The sequence below is a fragment of the Penicillium manginii genome, assembly GCF_028828005.1.
Source record: "Penicillium manginii strain IBT 31320 chromosome Unknown utg000001l:1.0-3466041.0:1.0-3467806.0, whole genome shotgun sequence".
NCBI classification, from domain to species: Eukaryota; Fungi; Ascomycota; class Eurotiomycetes; order Eurotiales; family Aspergillaceae; genus Penicillium; species Penicillium manginii.
In genome coordinates, this window is record NW_026643102.1 from 1,420,061 (window position 1) to 1,440,835 (window position 20,775).

Here is a 20,775-nt window from a genome sequence, read left to right on the forward strand (position 1 = left end):
CCTCCGGTGAAGAACCACCGTAACAAAAAAAAAAGGAATCGCGTGAAAGGGAAAGGAAAAAATAACACAGAGGGATCATATTACATTCTTCATGAGTATCCTCATCCCCGGTCCGATTTACCCGTCGGGACTTGAGAGGAGAAGGAACAGAACTTATCCTTAATGGCGACGACTTCATAAGTTCCCTCGTCAGAGGTTTTGACAGTCTTGATATGCTCGTAAGAAATGTCGTGCTTGATATCAAGGATCTCGGACTTCTTTCCCTTGCGAGCATTGGAGCTTCGAATATAACTAAATTTCATAAGATTAGTACCATAAGTTAGAGCTAGAGAAAGGAAAAATACTCACGTGAATTCAAACGGCGGTGTTCCCCAGAACTCAAAGTGAAGATCAGCTTCCCCGCCTTCGTGGATATCCACAACGGAAAGCTGGCCCTTGCTGATGCGCACACTTGGCATCTCATGGATGATCTTGGTGATGTCCTTGTGTGCCTTGCACTTCCCACTGGCCCCGTCACCGACAGCAGTGATGGTAAAGTCACCCGCGCGTTCAGCTATACGGCGGAAGTCCGTGGTGTGTGAAGTAGCCTTCCGCTGCGCACCGTTGAAAGTGTAGAATACTTCAAAGGGTGCGTGGCCGGAGAGAGCGAATGAAAGGCGCTCACCGACACAGTAGTCGACCTTGGACTCGAGCGGGATGATGGTCGGCACATCTGAGACGGCTACGCGGACATTTGACGTATCGAATTCAGTGGTGCGTTGGCACCCGCGGGCATCACGGACTTTGTGGATGCTGACGACGTGCTGGCCGAGGTCCAGGTGACGGCGAGGGATGGGCAGGTTGTGGCGGTGCGAGGGGATCTTCGGAATGGTGACGATCTCTGGCTTGGCGTTGGAGTGGTGTTTGATTGTGATCTCTAGGGAAAATGGAGGCAGTCCTTCCAGGGTAATTGGGATTGTCTCTTCGCCGGTTGCGTCTTCTTTGCAGAATCCGTAAATGTGGCCAGGAGAATCGAACTTGGCGGATGGGAGTGTGTTCACTCGCTGGGTAACCTCGAGGATTTCTTGCTTTGGATCATGGTCGTAAAGGTTGTCACCGACCTTGGCGAATTTGTAGCTGTATGATCCGGGCTCAGAGGTATCCATCTCCATCGCGACGGCATTCAGGGCTGTATTCAGATTGCGGGAGCGAACAGATGATGACCCACGATCTGTTTTGCGTCGCTGCTCATACTGGATAGCAAATGGAGGGTTACCGGAGAGGCGTAACTCGAGGCTGTCATCGTCACCTTGGCAGACCTCAGGCTTCACATACTGGCTGACAACGGGCGAACTATCCACAGCGGTAATCCGGGGTCGCGGGATCCAGGACACATCGAACTTATTAGCGGACTGATCCACAGAGCCGGGGCAAGACTTATCGAAAACCTCAACAAGCTCATACACGCCGTCATTTTTGACGGAGAGAAGAGCGTTGCTGTCCCAAAAGACTTGGTCCAGAAGTGAAGAACCAGAATTGGTATTCCGATATTTCACTGTCCACGGTTTTTCACCGCTAAGTCTCAAGGGAATGTTGATCTTAGAGCCTTGCAGAGCAGTGATGCTCCTCTGCTTCTCAATTTGACCAAACGCGGCATGTGGAGGCTTCGACCGGGCATCGATTCTGATGTTTTCCTTGAGTGTTCGTTTACACTTGGACTTGTCCTTGACATTAGTTAATGCTAGGACATATTCACCACCATTTACCAGCTTGTCGGTTGTGATGGTGGCCACCTCGGTATCAGACTCGAGGGTGTGTTTCGTTCTCTTGCCATTATTGAGGAGCTCGTATTGGAGCGTCCACGGAGCTTCGCCCAGGAATCCTACATCCACGGAGACGGATTCACCGAAGCAGGCCTTCTTCACGCTTCCTTGTCCACGGAAATGCGCTGATGCTGGTGGCTTGACATCTTGTTCCAGAACAGGCACTTTGTCCCTGAGCGAGCGTGGGGAGTAGATAGAATCCTCGATATCGATAAAACGGTATCTATAAAAGCCTGCCTCTGACGGGGTAAGGTCCAATTGAGTTCGGAGACCATCGATCCTTTGGGTTTTGGTCACAGTACCACCCCGATGAACAGAGCTTTCGATGCTATAGCGGAGACGGAAAGGTGGTGATCCCGTCAAATCCAGATCCACGAGGAGACCAATAGCGTTGTTGGCGCATCGGTCAAACACCTTCTCTGCCTTGACAGACAATTCGGGCTCAGGAGGATTAATCAGGTAGCAAGACGCGGGCTCAAGTACCTCTCCTGGACAATATTGACTGGCGACCGATTGCAATGAATACCAACCAGACTCTTTAATTGGAGACTTCTGATCCAGGCTCTTCAATGCGAGAATTTTGGCACTATCGGGATCCCTTTCGCTTTGAGAAGGATCGGAATTGTGGAAGGAGTATGCCACGGTAAAGGGGCCATCATTAGCATACCCAATTCCAACATTTTGGAAGTTGAGAGGCAGATTAACGCTGTCTCCGTGGGCGACTTCCAATGGGCGCTGATCATCGCAGCCCGAAAGAGAAACACGCGGACGTTCGTGGATTGAGAACTGATGCCATTGCGAAGATGATTTAGACGATGGCTGGTCACTTTCGTCAAAGAGGGTGGAGTAATTTGCAACATTGCCTGCAGCATCGTGAACCTCCTCGATGGCGTAGAACCATTCTCCGCCGACGTTCAAAGACTCGTTCAGGGGAACGTCAATCTTTTGGCTTTGAGCCCATGAAATATCTGGCTGCTTAATGCTGAAGAGAGCGCCAGTCGATCTTTGGCTCAGTAGTGGAGATCGCAGATTGTCAGGCTGGATATTTTGGAACGAATATCCACGGTCGAGCTGATTGACCTGTCGACTATACTTGATCTTCAGCGGAGGCGTACCTTCAACTTCGAGCACTAAATTCGACAACTCTCCCTTGCATTTGTTCGTATGAGAGTTTTTGATAAGTGCCCGAGGACAAGACACCACCAATGCATCTGAGATCCGCGTGCGAACATCAAGCTCTGATTTATCCACGACCCTCTGGAGACGATAGATACCGGTTTTGCGCACAGGGATGAGGAGATCTCGGTGGGGGACCGTGTCCACGATGGAATGTCTCTTCTCTGCCTGGCGTTTGAGTTGTTTCAACTGTTTAGCTGGGACAGTCAGGGTCTCGTTCTCGCCTGTGTGGAGATCAAGGCGCAAGATTTCAATGAGAATCGGGTCGGTTTGGTTGATGCGAATGGGGAGATCAATGGTGGTCTTCTGGGAGTCGAGACAAAGTGGGTCACGCTCGGGGTTGAGAACAGCAGATCTAAAGAGGTCAGCAAGAGTCAAATATTTTCTCTTCATATAAGAGCAAAACCTACCCTTCGGGCAAAATGTGCACGATTTGTTTTCCCAGAATCAACGAAGCATTGTGAATGATGTCACCCGGCTTGACCTTTCGCTCGGAAATTGAAAGCTCGCGGTCGTAAGCGACTTTGACCAGGCCTGCAATCCATGCGCCAATGGGCAGCTGATACGATACGGTTAGTCTTTCTTCTCTCCATCCCTTCCCAGCCAGAAATCAGAAAGAAACTCACCGGAATGCGGAACATCAGAAAGACATTACCAACGACATGCAGCAAAAGCAGCGCCAGTGTAGTCGGGAAAGCCCATTCCAGCCAGGGAATGCGCAAGGCCTGAAGACCAAAGAGGAAAACTCCATCAAAGGTAACCCATTTCAAGAATAGCCAAGTCGAGTCCAGCTCGTCGGATGCGGTCCAAGACTCATATACACGCCACAGGTTGAGAGCAAGATAGAACGCCACCACATAGAGCCGTTGTGAAGGACCATCGATCAGATCGACAGGAACGAGCGGGTTGCTGGTGTTCTGGGGCGGCTTCGGCGGCGTTGCCTTTGCAGGTGATTTGGCTGACGATCTCACCGCGGGCGTATCGCGGCCATCTCTAAAAGGCTGAGACCGAGAAGGTGTCTCAAACAGCTTCTTTCTGTTCCTTGGGAGGGTTTGAGGCGTCTGCGGAAACGCAGACTGAAGGCGGGGAGTACCGTTCATGGCATGCTGCGATCACCAGGGTCCAGCTTGGTTGAGAAGTCCCACGCAGGGAAGGAAAGGGCGCGCGACGGTCACAGATCCTGCGAACACGAGAGGGCGCAAGTCGGGTTGGGCGACAATTGAATGTGGATCACCAAACAGTTGGGGGAGATGGGGGGGGTTGGAAAAACAGAAACAAAAAGTTGGTTGTGACCGAGAGACGCGGGAAGCGCGTCGGAGGAAGCTCGGTCCACCGCCGACATGCCACTATAAACCAGGGGTCTTTGGGCAAAGAAAAGGTCAGTTTTGATATTGAGAAAGACTGCGGAGTTGTTTTGAATTGCAAATAGTCTGACACTAGTATTTACTGCCATATAATATGGTAGCTACTGTATTCGAGCCAATGGAGAATTCTGATAGCTCTGGAGGAGCTTAAAGCGGTGTAAGCTCATATCTCCACTAGCACCACGGAGTATATACAACCGGCAATAAACTTCCCAAGGTTGCCAATATCAATAGGATGTTAGGGAGCATCGAGGACCGGTACATGGAATGACTATATTCACTGGCGATACTAGTGAGCCTGCAATATCTTCTCGTTTCATAACACCTCGGTACATACCTGAAAAAGCCCGCACCCAACTTATAAAAATACAGCTTTTACTTCTGCTTGAGGTCCATATTAGGCAGAATGAAAGGCGGTCAACCGTTAAGGCGTAGCCTTCGCAACGATTGTATCTAGTCCTACATGAACATACATACCCAATTTTAACTCTTTCTATCGCATCCCATTCTCTCTGCTTCTTTTTATCCCAAGCTTACAACCTGTCTGCTTGAAGCTTCACTTTCACTTCTATCACGGCAATTTCCTTTCATGAAAATAACCTGAATCGTTCTTACCATGGGTCCACCTTCTAAACGACAGCGTCGGTCGAACTCGACCGACTGCTCAAGTGATAATATCTGCCAGCCTGCGACAAATCTCGAGAAACACAGTTGGAACGGCTTTTGCGAGATTGAGTCGGAACCGGTGAGACTGTTTTGGTCTCAAGTACTGCCTAGCTCCAATCAACTAATCTCCTTTCCAGGCACTTTTCAATGTGATGCTTCGAGAGTTCGGCGTCAAAGGCGTCAAAGTTCAAGAAGTGGTATCTCTTGACGAGGAGTTGATGGCTTTTTTAAAGTGAGAACTGAAACTCCCTATACCCATTCCGCTCCAATAATACGTCAAAGCATGGCAGAACTGACTAGAAGCCCCGGGGGACTCAGCCAACCTATCTACGGCTTAATCTTTCTCTTCCGCTGGCGGGAGGATGATGCCGAGAAGCAAGAGGCGTCATGTCCGGATGGACTTTGGTTCGCCAATCAGGTTAGTGAAGAAAGAAAGAACATGACTCTTTTCCTTTGGGGATATTGACTGACCATTTCCAATCTAATGCCAGACGGCGAGCAACGCATGTGCCAGTGTAGCCCTCCTGAATATCGTCAACAACATATCCGACGTTGACCTTGGAGAGAACCTGCAACAGTTCAAGGATTTCACCATGCCATTTACCCCGGCACTCCGGGGCGATGCAATTAACAACTTCGAGTTTGTCAAGAGAGTACATAATTCATTCGCGCGGTACGCTAATAATCATTTTCACACCACCCAACACATAGAAGTTTTCATGGCTAATCCCAATTGACCGTACGCATCCTAGGAAGATGGACATTCTGAACTCTGATCTATCATTGAAAGAAGAAGCGACCTCAAAGCGTTCCCAAAAGCAAATGTCCGGCGATGAGGACGCCACGTTCCATTTTATCGCATTCATGCCGGCCATGGGCCAGGTCTGGAAGTTAGATGGATTGGAACGACAGCCCCAGGCCATCGGTTAGTTTTTCTTTTCTTTCTCCGTCATTTTGAGATAGGAGAAATGGCCCCTTGCTAATGCATATACACAGGCGAGTGTTCCGAGCAGGAGGATTGGCTTGAGCTCGCAAGACCCAACATCCTCGATCGAATGGCTGCGTACGAGGAGGAACAGATTGAATTTTCGATCTTGGGATTAGTTCGAGATCCCCTACCAGACCTTACCCAAGAGTTAGCAGTCAATATTCGAAGTCTCGAAGTCATCAATAAGCGCCTTATGGCCTATGGCGCAACCGATGCCGATTCGAGCCCAGTGTCGTCCCAGCCGCTTGAAGCACTGCAGGAAACACTGCTCGGCCCGGACCCATTCTATGGACTCACACGATTTATGATCGACGAAGCTGTCATTCCAGAGGGATTATCGGAAGAACAATCCCTGTCTTGTCTTCTAGAAAAGCAGGACAAACTTCGCAAGGCGCAACCCGGGTTACGCGGTCGGGTTCGCGAAGAGCAGCAGGCGCAAGATGCAGATGACGACCATGCGACCGGACGACGATATGACTATGGACCAGCAATACGTACGTGGTTACGCTGCTTGGCACGGAAGCAGGAACTAGCAGAGTTATTATCATGACCATGCCAGTTGGTGAAGTTCGTGGGCGCAGAGGCGGTCGCGATTGGCCAAGCATTGAAGTATAACGAGTGACCTTGATGCCGCGTGCTTCGAACTCTCCTCGTGCTTGGAGAGTGGAATGTTAGTGTATCTAGTCATGCGCCAGTGACCTACAGTATAACGACAAGGCATTACTCTACATACTTGATTACCACTAAGTAATACTAATACATACTAATATTAATACTAATACCAATACTGGTTTATCTCCACTTCATGTCCACCCACTTCTCCCCGTCGCCACGGCGTCATCCCAGTCCACCAGATCCAAAGAGTCGGGCCTAAGACCTTTCCGTACTGGACCCCGCCTAAATTCAACTGAATTTCACCAAATTCCATTTTCCCCTTTCCTACCTTGTTTCATATTACTTAGTTAAACTAGTAAAATCCCCCCCCCGGGCAAAAAAACAGCACGTCACCGCCTCCGCTCGGATTTCCCCAACTCTCTCTCCTCTTTGTTGCTGCTTTACTTTGCTGCTATAATTCACTGGGTGATTCGAGCGCGCTTTTTCTATTTGCAAGGGCCATCTGCCCGCGAGTCCTCTCTTTCCTTTACTTTCTGCCCGGTGCACAAAGCTATTCCGTCTCGGAAATACCGAATCCACCTACAATATCCCCCCCCCCCAATTTCCAAGCTAAATCTCCCGCCACCTGGACACCGAGATCATGTCGTCCGCCCCCGTGGTCGAAAAGACCCCTGACGATTCTTCCAAGCTGAAGACATTCTTGTCTATCCTGCGCAAGTATGACCAGCCTCATTCTGTCGTCCTACTCCGGGGGAAAAAGCAGCAGTTGCCCCCCGTCCTCTCGCTGATGCAGTGGCTGATGATACAACGGTAAAATAGATTCGTGGGTGTGACAGATATCGCCTCAGTTCGTTTCTCGTTGCCGGCACAACTCCTCGAGCCCCGACCTAATCTAGGTAGGTCTGACACAATCCAAGTGTGACGACTGGGAGTTACTGTGGGCGGAAAAGGCTGACAAGCTTCGCAGAATACTGGAATTACTTGGATCGACCGGAGACCTTTGCGAGGTCAGGACCACGAGGCCCATTCATGCGCTGTCGACTCATATGTGCTGACCCGAGAGCTACAGCATTGGCAAATCCGACGATGAGCTAGGACGAATGCTCGAAGTGTTGCGCTTTTGGTTTACAAAGGATCTGGTACATTACATCACACACTGCCTTACTGGTTTACCCCGCGGAACACATCGCTGAATGTTTGAAACAGAAATACATTAAGGGAAAACCATGCAAGCCATATAACTCGACACTCGGCGAATTTTTCCGCGTAAGTCAAAATCCCGAGGAGCGCAGCGAAGACCGAAAAAGCGGGCGCTAATCAAACCTATCTCGAATTAACAGTGCAGCTGGGAGGTCCCGGACTTCGTCCCGGAGGAGGCAAATCTCCCTGGCGTCGAAGCTAGCAGCGCCAACAGCAACAGCTCCGCCAAAGACGACAAGGAAAAAGTCAAGATCTCCTACCTGACCGAACAGACATCCCACCACCCTCCGGTCTCAGCCTTCTACATCGACTGCGCCGAACGTGGCGTCACAGCCCGCGGCTTCGACCAACTCTCCGCAAAGTTCACCGGCACAAGCATCCGCGTCAGCCCCGGCCAGCACAACCTGGGCATATTCGTCAACATCGAAAAGCGAGATAACGAAGAATACCAATTGACCCACCCACACGCACATCTGGGCGGGCTCCTCCGCGGCGCACTCGCCGTCACAGTAACCGACACATGCTACATGACGTGCCCTAAAACCCGCATGAAGGCGATCCTGCAGTACATGGAAGAAGGCTGGATAGGGCGGACGCAAAACCGACTCGAGGGCGTGATCTTCCGCTATGACCCTGACAACGATAACATCACCAAGACGAAAGACGTGAAGGAAAGCGACGTTCTTGCCCGAATCAGCGGGTCCTGGCACGGCAAGATCTACTACACCCCGACCGGATCCAAAGAGCCCATCCTCTTAATCGACATCTCGCCGCTCTTCCCCGCCGAGAAAGTAATTCCCCCCTCGGACCAACAGTTGTCCAACGAGTCGCTGAAGTTCTGGTCCGAGGTCACGGACGCCATTGTCGGCAAGCAGTTCACCGAGGCGACCCGGCTGAAGCAGGATATTGAGGAGCGTCAGCGCACGCGCGCTGCCGAGCGCAAGGAACAAGATGTCGAATGGAAGCCGCGCTTTTTCACCGGCGCAGTGACTCCGCTCGGTAAACCTGAATTGACGCAGGACGGACAGAAAGTCTTAGAGGGAATCCGGGCCGGCAACTATGCGCTAGACGAAAGTGCCGTGCAGGGCGCATAGCCAGCCCTATGCACATAGGCAATAAGGTCAAAGATCAAGTTCAAAGGTCAAGGCCAAGGTCTTACCCTAATTGTTGTCTTGAATTCCTCTTTTGGGTTGAATCCGTGGCCGTATCTGGAATGCGACCAAAGTTTTTCAACGGCGTCTTATCTTTGGGGGGGGTTTTCCGTGGAATATCTCCCCCCGGTGGCCTGGCCTCCAGGAAGCTTTCTTCCTTCGATTTAACATATTTAGATTTCACCCTGGGGCCTCTTATCTTAGCCCCCAGGTTCATTTTTGTGGATAGTTGCTGGCGAGATAAGGAGATCTTTGAGAAAAAGCAGCATGCAACTACGCTGCTTTTGCACAATCAGAATGGATAGAGAGTTGTCTTGACCACTCTTTTTTTCAAGCTCGAAAATCAAAACCAAAACTGTACATGATGGGTAAAATAATGAAGTAGTAGTATAATGTAAAGAAAATGCAACACGATAATGAATCCATCCACGACTGAAAAAACCCAAACCACCCACCCCAACGACCTGAACACCTTCACCAACCCAAAGCCCAACCCAAAGCCCAACCCAACAAAAGTAACCACAGTCATCAGGAACATAAAAACATCAATACAGGGCTACCAGTTCAAAAACTAGGCAGCCGCGCTAACAACCTTCGTAAAACCTGCCGTAACAGTCTTCGCAATTTCCTCATTCTTATGCGGAAGCAAGGACAAGGCATACGCAACATCGTTCCACTGGCGCTCGGTCTCGCAACGAGGAAGTCTCGCAGCCAACTTATCAGCCAATTGGCGAGCGTGTTTTTCCTATAAGATAGCGTGAGCCTAAGTACGTTATATATCAGGGGAAAAAAGAAAAACAGCATAACGAACCTTTTCAACGAAACCAATCAGGAACTTGACGATGCGGCGCAGAGAGGCCTCCTCCAGGTTTTTCTCAGCACTTAGTAGACTGAACATGTCGACGAAGTGGTTGTACACGGCGTTATCCTTGGTAGCCAGCTCGGTGAAGAACATGCGCGCAAGATCAGCGATCTTCTTATCGCCGTCCTCGAGACACTTCGCCATTTCACCAAGTTGACCCTTGACCTTGACCTGACCGGCCAAGATGAGAAATGTCAGCGTCATCAGACAGGTGCGCTTCACAGAAGCATCGTCATCATTGAGTCGGCGATACAAGAAGTCTGTGTTTTCGTCGATGAGGTGGTTGAAAGAGACAGCCATATCGCCCAGGGCGATGACGGCGTTGCTGCGGACAATCGGATCCTCGGACCGTTCCATGATTGTGATCAGAAGTGGGAGGTTCTTTTCACAGTACTCGGCAGAGACACACATGAGCTTGGCCAGACACAGCGTCGCAGAGGCTTGGAGGTCGCGGTCTGGATAGGCGTTGTTATTGGCACAGATTTCTGCGACGAGGGGTCCGAATTTGGAGAGTAGTGAGTTCTCTCCGTATAGAAGTTCACGCTCACGAATATGAGCCATGGCGTCGGTAAAGTCATCCTCGGTGGTGCCTCCAATGAGGTCAAGTTCATCGGCATCGGTGTCGTCGTCCTTTTTACCGGCAGACTCGACGGCTTTGGTCTTCTCTTGCTCGGCTTTACGGCGTTTGAAGTCGAGTTCACAGAGCTCAAGGTGCACGATCTGCTTAATAGCAATGTGACCGACGACATAAAGGAGCTGTGAGAGGGCGGCGGATGACGGCTTTGACTTCGAAGGCTGCTGCTGTTGTTGTTGCTCCTCGGTGGTTGCAGAGTCAGGGAGCTGTTCTTCAACACTGGCAGAAGTGTGTGAAGACGAAGGCCGCTGGAGATGAGGCTGGAACACAAACCGAGTCTTTCTCCGAAGGATATCCGAGCACAAGGTATCGGGATGCTTAGAAAGAGTGTAAATGGCACTGATCGCTTGCTCGGCAACGCCATACCACTCCTTGCTCTCGGAAACAATCTCCAGCATAGCACCCAGTTTGATCAAGACAGAATGATCGTTGGTAAGTTTGGGAATGGCGACGGCCTCCTTGGATTTGGCCTGTCGTCCCGGAACCATTCGCCGGAGGGCAATGCAAGTATATTTGGCAAGAACAAGATCGGATTTTCCCAATCCACCAAGTCCAATGCGCAACATCGCTTCGATCTCTTTGATGACCACCTCGGGATCAGCGAGAGCCAACATACCCAGAACGATGATAGAACCGCGACGCTGGGTCTTTGAGATTTCCTTCTTTTGGATTCCATAAACCTGCCATAACTTAGCAATAACAGCTTCTGATACATGCCCGGCCTTCATCATAGTGCTCAGCAGCTGCTCAAGACACGTAAGCTCGGCAGGGGTTGAGCCAAAGGTCAAACTAATCATATTGCGTGCAATATAGTTCGCAGCATCGTTTTGGCTGAACGAGTCTGGGGCATCGAAAAAGAGACCCTTGTAGCAATCAATCAGATGGGACTGAACACCCTTTCCTTCATCACTGTTGCCTTTGGTCCAGATCAGGCGCAACATGCGACGAATACCAGTGCGAGCTGTTTCAACCTTGTATGCATCAAGGACTACAAAGAAGTCCATGGCTTCAATCACCTCGCTCTTGTTGCGAGAAGAGAGTAGCTGAGAAACAATCGTGGATCCAGTGTGGAGCACCTCAATGAAGCGAATAGCCTCATTATAGTATTTTCGGGTCAGCTGCAGACGCGTCAAAAGCTCAGATGTTGCAGCTTGCTCTGCCGCCTTTTGCATAGCTGTGGCCTTCTCTTCTTCGGTCATTCGGGGTGCTTTAGAGGGGGGTTTTGGAAGGGGAATCATCTGGCAACTGGGTCGCTTCATCGAGTAGTTCGTCATCGACCTGGGTCATTTCCGCGTCGAATCCGGGAGTCTCAGCAGGTCGCAGAGCATTGAGTTCGCTGTCAACCCCATCCAGTCGGTCATTCCATTCCTTGTATGCGAGTTGGCCGCCGTGCATGACACTGAACGGATGCGTGGCAACCAGCTTAGACAAAAGCTTGATTGCGTTACGACGAACATTACTGCTCTTGTCTTCTAGACTTCTCGCAGCAAGTTCAGCGGCAGCTTGTCGTCGCTTGGGGAACTTCTGTTCCAAATCACAAATTCGCATAAAGACCTGGATGGCACGGCAACGGCAGTAAGGGTTGATGTCCAGGAATCGCTCCTCCAGTACGTCGAAAAAGGCGTTGATCTGAGTCTTATAATTCTCACTTCGCTCTTCCTGACGGCTCAAGTCGGAAATTAGGTTTCCACAGACCTCAATTACAGCACAGCGCAGTGTATAAGCCTATCCAACTGTCAGCAGGCGTCGAGTATCTCAACACACCGGGATTCCTACCTCGCTGTCAAGCTGTTTAGCCAAGAGTGTCATTTGTTTGATGATTAGTCTTGGGGTAAGTTCGGAGAGCTTAATGATGAAAGCAGAAACCGATTTCGGTCCACGGGTATCATTTGAATTGAACTCTTTGTTTCCAAGTTCCCTAGATGGGGTCAGTCAAATTGTCTGGGTTTCCGGGAATGGAAGCCACCTACTTCAGGATTTCATCCGAAAGTTGAGGGTAGTCATATTGTTCGGCCAAGATGTGAAGGAATTCGGCCATGGGCTCTGACAAGTGCTCAAAGTATGTTAAGCTCTGCACAATCGATGTTTGCGCACCTAGAAAAGTCATGTTAGTGCCGGTTAATCCACATGGATCAGAACACATACCAAAAGCATGTCCATGGTGCTTGACCGCAATGCATAGAACCTTGAAGGCATGCATGCGAATAGCCATACTCTTCACCCGCTGCTCGCTCTCCAAAACCAAATAGATTGTTCGCGTAAAAAGATTAATAAATGTGTCCCGGTCCGAAGTAGTCAAGAAAATGCGGCCCAGCTTGAGTTTCATCACCTTGCACATGGTTTCCATCGATATTTGGATTTGCGGTGTCCAGTCCCAAGCTCCATCTTTGGCCGATTTCTTCGATTTCGGGCCACCACGTCGCGCAGGTGCGGCCTCGGCGGGTTTCTCTGCGGCTTTCACCTCCACAGCGGATAGAGCCCACTGGAGAAGGAATCCGTACATTTCCAGGAGTTGCTTGTGTGACTGGATCGCATCTTGTTCGTCGGATTCGAGATCGCCAACGATGATGTCGGCTTCGACCGATAGGCCGGAAACGATCAGGTCAAGGACCTTACTTAGGGACTTTGTCGGGAGGAAGCTTGTGTATCTGCGATGTTTCGAATAATCAGAGTCGGTTCCAGGTGAGGGCAAAGCTCCCCGGGGTAGATGGGAGGGTCTTGGGGCGCACTTTAATAAGAACTGCAAGGAGTCAAAGAATGATGACCTGGTAAGGCTCTCAGGGTTCTCTGCAACAGCGTCTACGATCGGGTTCAGGACATTATCGATCAGCGCTGTCGAAAGCTGATCGGGATCTGATTCGCAGTCGAGTAACTCGGGGTCGGCATCGAGGGTGGGGACGGAAGTCGGATCGCTCAAGTAATACTTGAGCGAATCATTAATATCAAATTGTATTCTGTCCTCCATGGCGACGGTGTCGAGTGTGTGGCGATTGGAGGGGAGGATTGAGGGGAAGAAGTCAACAAGTCAACAAAGCGGCGGTGTTGCTCGGCGGGATGTTTGGCTTTTGCCCGAACAGGCAGGCCACCGCCCGACAAAAACATTGGCAGAATCGACGCGCGGAGAAAAACAATCAACTTGAATGTCCTTGCGGCGATTTGATGTTATGCACTGGTGACCTGCATACACTAACCTCGACAAAACATCTTCACTGCACTTACTCAACACCGTCACTTTCTCTCACCGCGAACCTACTTCCACCAATACGATGTCGGCCTTTCGTGTTGCTCCCGCGGGGGTTTTCGAGCTTCAGCGCAGCAGTTCGTTCAGAGCCCCCGCACCCTCGAAATACCAGAATGAAGACGCCAAGCGCGAAGCTCCACGGGAAGGAACCGACTACGAGGAAGAGGAGGATGAGGATGAGGAGGAGGAGGAGGAGGAAGAAGAAGAAGTGGACGAGTCAGTACGAGAAGATATGACGAAGCTTGAGGATACCTTTCCCGGCATCTCGGAAAGGTTTCGATTAATTAATCGAATTGGAGAAGGTATGCTTGAAAGGAAAACAAATAAATATCTGGAATTGCACACAAACATACTAATGCTTGATTTGTTTTTGCTCAGGAACCTTCTCCACCGTATACAAAGCCGAAGACGTGCTCTACGACCACTACCAAAACGAATGGGATGTTTTTGCGCAAGCACAACAACAGGAGGCATGGCCCAACCCTCCTGCCAAAAGACGTCGGATGGATGGGCCCTCAGCAGGAGGGCCCAAGATTCCTCGTTATGTCGCGTTGAAGAAAATCTACGTCACAAGCAGTCCAATTCGGATCCAGAACGAACTTGAACTTCTCCACGATCTGCGAGGCTGTAAATCAGTCTGCCCTCTCATTACTGCGTTCCGGTACCAAGACCAGGTCGTTGCAGTCCTTCCTTACTTCCCTCACTCCGACTTCCGCATCCAATACCGAACATTCATGGTGGCAGACATGCGCCATTACCTCCGATCACTTATGACAGCTTTACAATCCGTTCACGAACACGATATTCTACATAGAGATATCAAACCTACGTATGTGCTAGGAAATATGCAAGGCATTGCGTTGACAAGTCCTAATACTGACCCTGGTTTTTTTCAGAAATTTCCTCTACAATCCTGAGCTGAAAGAAGGCGTACTCGTTGACTTTGGTCTTGCAGAGGTAAGCTCACTGCCTTCCACGCAGAGACAATACAAAAAGAGGTGTTACTAATCTATTATTCTAAACTGAATTAGAGACATGGATCTGATTACACATATACGTGCCTGTGTGCCCATCAAACCTACGTTCGCCGCAGCAGAATTCTCTCCAGCTATTATTCGAAAAATCCACCATCCTCAGGTCTTTCCAACGGATATCCAAAGAACGACTCGCGTTCGTCGAGACGAGCAAATAGAGCAGGCACCCGAGGATTCCGTGCTCCCGAGGTTCTATTCAAATGTACATCCCAGACTACGAAAATCGACATGTGGTCGGTGGGCGTGATTCTTCTCACCCTACTGGGTCGCCGATTCCCGTTCTTCAATTCGGCTGATGACATCGACGCTATGATCGAGATGTCAAGTATCTTTGGAACGCGGCGCATGAAGACTGCCGCAGCGATGCACGGCCAGATATTCGAGACCAACATTCCAACCATCGGAGAAAAGGGCTACAGCTGGGAAAAGCTGGTGAAATGGTCCAGCTGCGTTGAAGACTTGACTGAAAGTGAGCAGCAAGCCACGCGTCTTCTGTCCGGATTGATGGAACTAGATCCCAGCAAACGTCTGAGTGCCGAGGAGGCATTACAGCATGAGTTCTTCGTCAACCCAATTCATCACGATGTGGAATGGGGCGGTAACCCCGAGAGTGGAGATTCTGGCGAGGAAGAAGATGCTGGAGAAGACGAGGCGGATGAGGTCGCCATGCTATGAGATACCACATTTTGTACGATATGTTATGCAGTTCTGACGTTACACGACATCTTTGTTCAGCCAATACTTCTGTTCAATCATAATCAATACCACTGGTGAATGATCTGTTTCTGTATTCCAACGTTTCTATCAACAAAACAAGGGCCAATGTAGGTAGTTCGCCCACCTCATGTACTCCAAATAAATGCATGCTTCATAATCCAATGAGGTTATACCTAGGTATATAATGAATACTAACTGGATTCTCCAAAATCATAATGACCAGTTGCGGTGGCATGCTGTACCGCCCCCTTCTCTCCTGTGAATGTTTCCCCACAAGTATTGCAGCGAACCAAAAACCCCGAGGTATCTGTGTAGTAATGCTTGCTCTGTAAAATCCGACACACCTCCTGTGCCTTCTCCAAGACGACCGGGTCAACAGCCTCAAAGATCTTAGTATCAATTTGTGTAAACGGGTCGGCATGTGTGTACGGCGGATCTGACGGTGAGAGAGCAAGAACATCATAATGAACTCCCGAGTAAACAACAACACACCGAGTCGGAGCCCCCTCATTAAACTGAAACATATGCAGCGTTTGCACATCAATCGAGCAAATCTCAATATTAAAGTACTCGCTGAGAATCTTGAGTTCGATCGCACCGCCCCACGAATCCTCATTCTGAATCCATTTGCAATACTCGTCGGGACTTTTGCCCAACACAACGGCCGTGTATTCAGACGGATTGGACTGGATGGCACCCGCGACAATCGAGCGCAACTCGACCATCGTATCCATGTCGCCCATGACCGCCGCACCTACAGCGCGGAAGAGACAGGAATTGTCATCGGGCATAACGCGGAGCACGAATGTGCCCGCATGATCGGGCGAGGCCACTTCGGGAGGATCGTCTGCGGAGTTTTCTGCCTTTTGCGATGGTGCTGCTGGTGGCGCGCGTATCTGTTGGGAAGAAGAAGAGCTGGGCTCATTCTGGGTCTGCGGGGTGGCACTCGCACTCTCTCGCTGCGCAACAATAAGCTGCTCCCCGTTCAAGTTGATTCCGAGCTCGGATACTTTTTGTTCAGGTTGGAAGCTGTCGATGTTCAAAGGCTTCAGGTCTGGATATCCGTATTTGACATCAAAGGAGGTGAGGCCGGTCTTCTCCGCAATTTGTTCTCGCAGGTCGTTGATAGTGGCCGTGTCGTCCAACGTGACGGTAGATTGGCCCGAAGGGCCCCGAACCCGGAAGCGCATGCTTATAAGGGATATGATGAAAGTGAAGTATGTGAAGAAGAAAATATTGTATCGGTCCCGAGATAGTTGAATACCGGTAGCAGTTGGTATGCTATGTTTCTTTGTGAAAGAAGCTGGGTGGCTCCAGTCGGAGCAGGTCCCACCACGATAAGTCGAGGGAGCTAAGGTGTGGCGACTAAATAGGGTAGGGCCCGGTGTGGGGTAGATGTGAGGTCAACACAATCCCACTTATCTTGTAAAAGATCTCATGCTCGTTGATTGAACAGTCGTTTGCAGCTTTGACTGGAGAATTTGAAGTTTGGATCAGGTGGCTTGCAAGGAATGCGACACGTTCTGAAGCTGCGATCGGCAAGGATGTGCTATCCTTCTCCCCTTGCCCCCCCCACACGGGTCTGTTTGGAAATTACCCTTATACTTCATGCAAATGCTAGATAGATAAGAAGAAGAGCACGAATGAGAGAAAAAAGGCCCAAAACTGTTCGCAATGGATTGCGGGAGTATCCCTGGAGCTTCTGTCGACGTTAGTAAATTCACTGTAGTCTTTTTCGCCGACAAATTAAGACGGTTTATTTACAATACAGCTGTATTGGATCTGTATCAATACAGGTGACTCAGCAAGCGCGCAAAACAACCCAGAGAGGATCTCCTGCACACGCAACAATTACAACTCGCAAAGCGAACCTCCCCCTCTCATCGCATATTATCCTATTCTGTTGAGCGCGCATGGTCGCGGGGAATATAAAATGGAGTCGGATAAAGAGCGATCGCCGCCCCAGCCGGAGGAGCCTGTCAACTCAATTGAGGATGACAGCTCCGTTACGGAGGAGCAATGGAAGGCCATGATGGATGTCACCATGGCTATTTACGATTTCAGAGAGTCAGAGTGAGTAGAAGCATGCCTTGATACAGATTGAGGGCTCAGGAGCTAATTTTGCTATGATATAGTGACCACGACCCGTCGCGATTGTTCCATCGCAGCGTCAACAAGCGCATCGTCCCGGATTATTATGATATTATCAAGGAGCCCATGGCGCTCAGTATTCTAAAGCAAAGGATTAACAAGCGCGAGTACAAGACCTTTTCGGCTTTTGTTCGCGACTGTGCCTTGGTACGCATTTGACTAGTGGAGCGGCGCTTGGAAACCAGAGCTAACGAGACTTCGAACTTTCCAGATCCCCCACAACGCGCAGACCTACAATCGACCCAAGTCTCAAGCTTATGAAGATGCGCTCGTCATCAAGGTATGTAGAAGAATGGAGCACCACACCTGCCGATGGATAAAAACCCACTCCACACCTACTCCTGGATGTGACTGACACCATCTACGCTCGACAGGATGTCTTTTCTACAGAACTCAAGAAGATCGCTGCAACAGGCGTGATCACTGACGAGGAAGCCTTACTTCCGGACCTAGGAGAAATCCCCGAAGCGGATCCCTTGCCAGACGATGATGATGACGACGAAGAGGAAGAGGAAGGAGGAGAGGGTGAAGAAGATGACGATGACGATTCCGACGATGAAGGTCGACGAAGAAAGAAGCCTGGCCCGAAACCAGGTGCTAAGCGTGGGATGAAGGATTCCCAGAAGAACGAGACCGATCCTCGAAAGAAGCGTGGTCGACCTCCGCGCGTCGACACCCCCATGGAAACCCGCATCAAAACCATCCTCAAAGGGATTCGAAAGTTCAAAAGTGCAGGAGGCCATCTGAAAATCATTCACTTTGAAAGATTGCCCGACAAGGCTGCTTATCCGGACTACTACGTGGAAACCAAGGAGCCGATCGCGATTGATATAATAAAGCGCAAATCGAAACGCAAGAAGTATAACTCGGTCGACCACTTCATGCGGGACTTGGATCTCATGTTCAACAATGCGAAGGAGTATAATCAATCCGATAGTCAGATCTACCAAGATGCCGTGGATCTGCAGAACGAATCGCGGAAATTGGCTGAACAGGAAAAGAAGAAGCCTGATAGCGAATATCTCATGGAAGACGGGCGATTCCCATTACCCGATGGGATCTTGCATCGGGGCGAGTTGTGGAAAGTTGGTGATTGGGTGCATATCCAAAACACAAATGATGTGTCTAAACCCATTGTTGCGCAGATCTATCGGACTTGGCAAGACGGAGAGGGTGAGAAGTGGATCAACGCTTGCTGGTATTACCGCCCCGAGCAGACAGTGCATCACTTTGAGAAGCACTTCTATCCGAACGAGGTGGTGAAGACGGGTCAGTACCGTGATCACAGAATTGATGAGATCGTCGACCGTTGCTTTGTGATGTTCTTCACGCGGTACAGCCGTGGGCGTCCTCGAGACCTCGCCCCCGACAAGGAGATCTATGTCTGCGAGGCGCGCTATAATGAAGAAAAGCATAAGCTGAACAAGATCAAAACCTGGGCCAGTTGTTTACCCGACGAAGTCCGCGAGAAGGACTACGAGATGGACCTTTTCGATGTGCCACGGAAAATCAGAAAGGTGCCAACGCCAATCAAGCATCTTCTAAAGGAAGATGCGAAGGAAACAGATGATCTCCCACGTCCAACATGGGGAGCCGACAATGCACCGCCCGTTGTGGGCGCTGTTCACCGTCGGCCTCGAGACGAGAATGTAAGTGTCCCCATTTCACTCATAGAATTCACTCGTCCCTAACCCCGCCAACTTAGGAATCACCTCCCCCAGAGCCCACGCCTTCACCACCGCCTTCTCTTCCCCCAGTTCCCATGGTTTCAGCCACACCTCGACAATCCATGGGCCAACCTCTTCCAGGAACTGGCATGGGTAATATCGCGACCCCTCAACTCCAGGCAGCTTCTCCTTCAGCCCCAGTCATGGCCCCAACATCCGCAATCCCTGTGCCCCCGGTTGCGTATCAGAGCCCAATGAACCCACAAATGTACCAAGGGCCCAATCCACGCCGGCCCAGCAACTTCGTCCCACAAACCCCGACTGCAGGATACGCTCATACTCATGCTCATGCTCACGTCCACGCTCAACCCTCACCAGCAATGCACCCATACCCAGTCGCGCAACCCACTCCCTACGCATACCCGCCGCGCCACGGCTCCATCGGCGCACCAGCATACAACCCCAACGCCCCGCGTCCAATCGAAGTATACCACCTCAACGACGCCGCCAACGCCGCCATCCCCCCCTCAATCCGCTCCCAATTCCACTGCAACGACCACGGCCAAGTCCTCTTCTTTTCAACCCCACCGCTAGACATGATAAAGCCCACACGTCCCAACCTAACCCACTCTCTCAAATACCTCGCCTCAAAAGAAGACCGCCAGAAGAAAGTCGCCGAGCACAAGCGCAAACGCGACGCAGCCGCGCAGCAGCTCTCATCAGCCGCAAAACGGCAACGCGCAGACGAAGAAACAGCCCTCGCATCTCGCATCGAGGCCCTGGCCCCGAAAGCAATTACCGCCATGGTGAGAGAGATTGCGTCTGGAACGGATCAGCTTTATAATCTTCTCTACGAAGAGAAGGCTGATTCGGCTAGGGCGGCGGATATCGAAACGCGCGATAGTCGGATGAATGTTGATCGGGAGAATCATTACCATACGGCCGAGATTCAGGCCCGCTCTGCTAATACCGGATTTGTGAATCTCAAGGGTGATGCCATGTACCTGGGCCAAGACCAAGACCAAAACCAAAACCAAGGCCAAGGCCGCGGGGAATAGGTTTGATGCTTGATTGATATTTGAATACAAATGTCTCTTTTCCTTTCTTTCTTTTCCTTTTTCATCTGCTTTTGTATTGATTTGCCAACGACGCACACAACATTTTCTTGTCCGCTCGAGGCGTCCTTTGTTTGATCTAGTTGATTTTTTGATACCTAGCCAAGGGTTGGGGGCGTAAGGTTGGGGATCCCGGGAGAAAGAACATGTATGATTAGGGCTATCTAATAGACTCCCTTCAAGTTATTTTTTTTATCAAGTTTTCATTCATCTCTTTTCCACCTGGGTACTCGGATTCCATGACTAGTACCTAGGTAGTAGGGTGACTATTATGCAGGGACTCTTAAGGAACTTGAAAACTAGCTGTAGAATTCATCGAAGCATATTTGCATTATCTCCCATTTATACACGCGATCAAGATCCGTGAAAGAAACTTCAGGCAAATAGATTTG

The 20,775-nt window shown here is 50.3% G+C and overlaps 7 protein-coding genes across 7 annotated transcripts; 4 read left to right on the plus strand and 3 right to left on the minus strand.

Annotated features, from left to right (window-relative positions):
• Positions 1–101: 101 nt before the first annotated feature.
• N7533_000512 (uncharacterized protein) lies at positions 102–4,078 on the minus strand (the record flags this gene model as incomplete). The annotated part of the gene is made up of 4 exons (XM_057097162.1): positions 102–291; positions 349–3,333; positions 3,389–3,537; positions 3,605–4,078. The coding sequence occupies 4 exons, from the start codon at positions 4,076–4,078 to the stop codon at positions 102–104; spliced, it is 3,798 nt and encodes a 1,265-aa protein (XP_056965655.1).
• A 1,213-nt stretch (positions 4,079–5,291) lies between these two features.
• Positions 5,292–6,618, plus strand: N7533_000513 (ubiquitin C-terminal hydrolase 37; the record flags this gene model as incomplete). Its single annotated transcript, XM_057097163.1, has 5 exons — positions 5,292–5,426; positions 5,500–5,681; positions 5,761–5,933; positions 6,005–6,490; positions 6,578–6,618. The coding sequence occupies 5 exons, from the start codon at positions 5,292–5,294 to the stop codon at positions 6,616–6,618; spliced, it is 1,017 nt and encodes a 338-aa protein (XP_056965656.1).
• Positions 6,619–7,251: 633 nt separating this feature from the next.
• On the plus strand, positions 7,252–8,905 carry N7533_000514 (putative oxysterol binding protein (Orp8); the record flags this gene model as incomplete). The annotated part of the gene is made up of 6 exons (XM_057097164.1): positions 7,252–7,328; positions 7,431–7,507; positions 7,579–7,618; positions 7,681–7,750; positions 7,818–7,877; positions 7,952–8,905. The coding sequence occupies 6 exons, from the start codon at positions 7,252–7,254 to the stop codon at positions 8,903–8,905; spliced, it is 1,278 nt and encodes a 425-aa protein (XP_056965657.1).
• A 628-nt stretch (positions 8,906–9,533) lies between these two features.
• Positions 9,534–13,423, minus strand: N7533_000515 (condensin subunit YCS4; the record flags this gene model as incomplete). The annotated part of the gene is made up of 6 exons (XM_057097165.1): positions 9,534–9,707; positions 9,774–11,696; positions 11,737–12,183; positions 12,235–12,376; positions 12,429–12,552; positions 12,604–13,423. 6 exons carry the CDS (start codon positions 13,421–13,423, stop codon positions 9,534–9,536), a joined length of 3,630 nt encoding a protein of 1,209 aa, XP_056965658.1.
• A 301-nt stretch (positions 13,424–13,724) lies between these two features.
• N7533_000516 (serine/threonine protein kinase CDC7) lies at positions 13,725–15,408 on the plus strand (the record flags this gene model as incomplete). Its single annotated transcript, XM_057097166.1, has 4 exons — positions 13,725–14,001; positions 14,078–14,528; positions 14,596–14,656; positions 14,731–15,408. 4 exons carry the CDS (start codon positions 13,725–13,727, stop codon positions 15,406–15,408), a joined length of 1,467 nt encoding a protein of 488 aa, XP_056965659.1.
• A 233-nt stretch (positions 15,409–15,641) lies between these two features.
• On the minus strand, positions 15,642–16,640 carry N7533_000517 (ubiquitin-specific protease OTU1; the record flags this gene model as incomplete). Its single annotated transcript, XM_057097167.1, has 1 exon — positions 15,642–16,640. The coding sequence occupies one exon, from the start codon at positions 16,638–16,640 to the stop codon at positions 15,642–15,644; it is 999 nt and encodes a 332-aa protein (XP_056965660.1).
• A 743-nt stretch (positions 16,641–17,383) lies between these two features.
• On the plus strand, positions 17,384–20,326 carry N7533_000518 (putative RSC complex subunit (RSC1); the record flags this gene model as incomplete). Its single annotated transcript, XM_057097168.1, has 5 exons — positions 17,384–17,523; positions 17,586–17,748; positions 17,813–17,881; positions 17,976–19,250; positions 19,307–20,326. The coding sequence occupies 5 exons, from the start codon at positions 17,384–17,386 to the stop codon at positions 20,324–20,326; spliced, it is 2,667 nt and encodes an 888-aa protein (XP_056965661.1).
• Between the last annotated feature and the right edge of the window lie 449 nt (positions 20,327–20,775).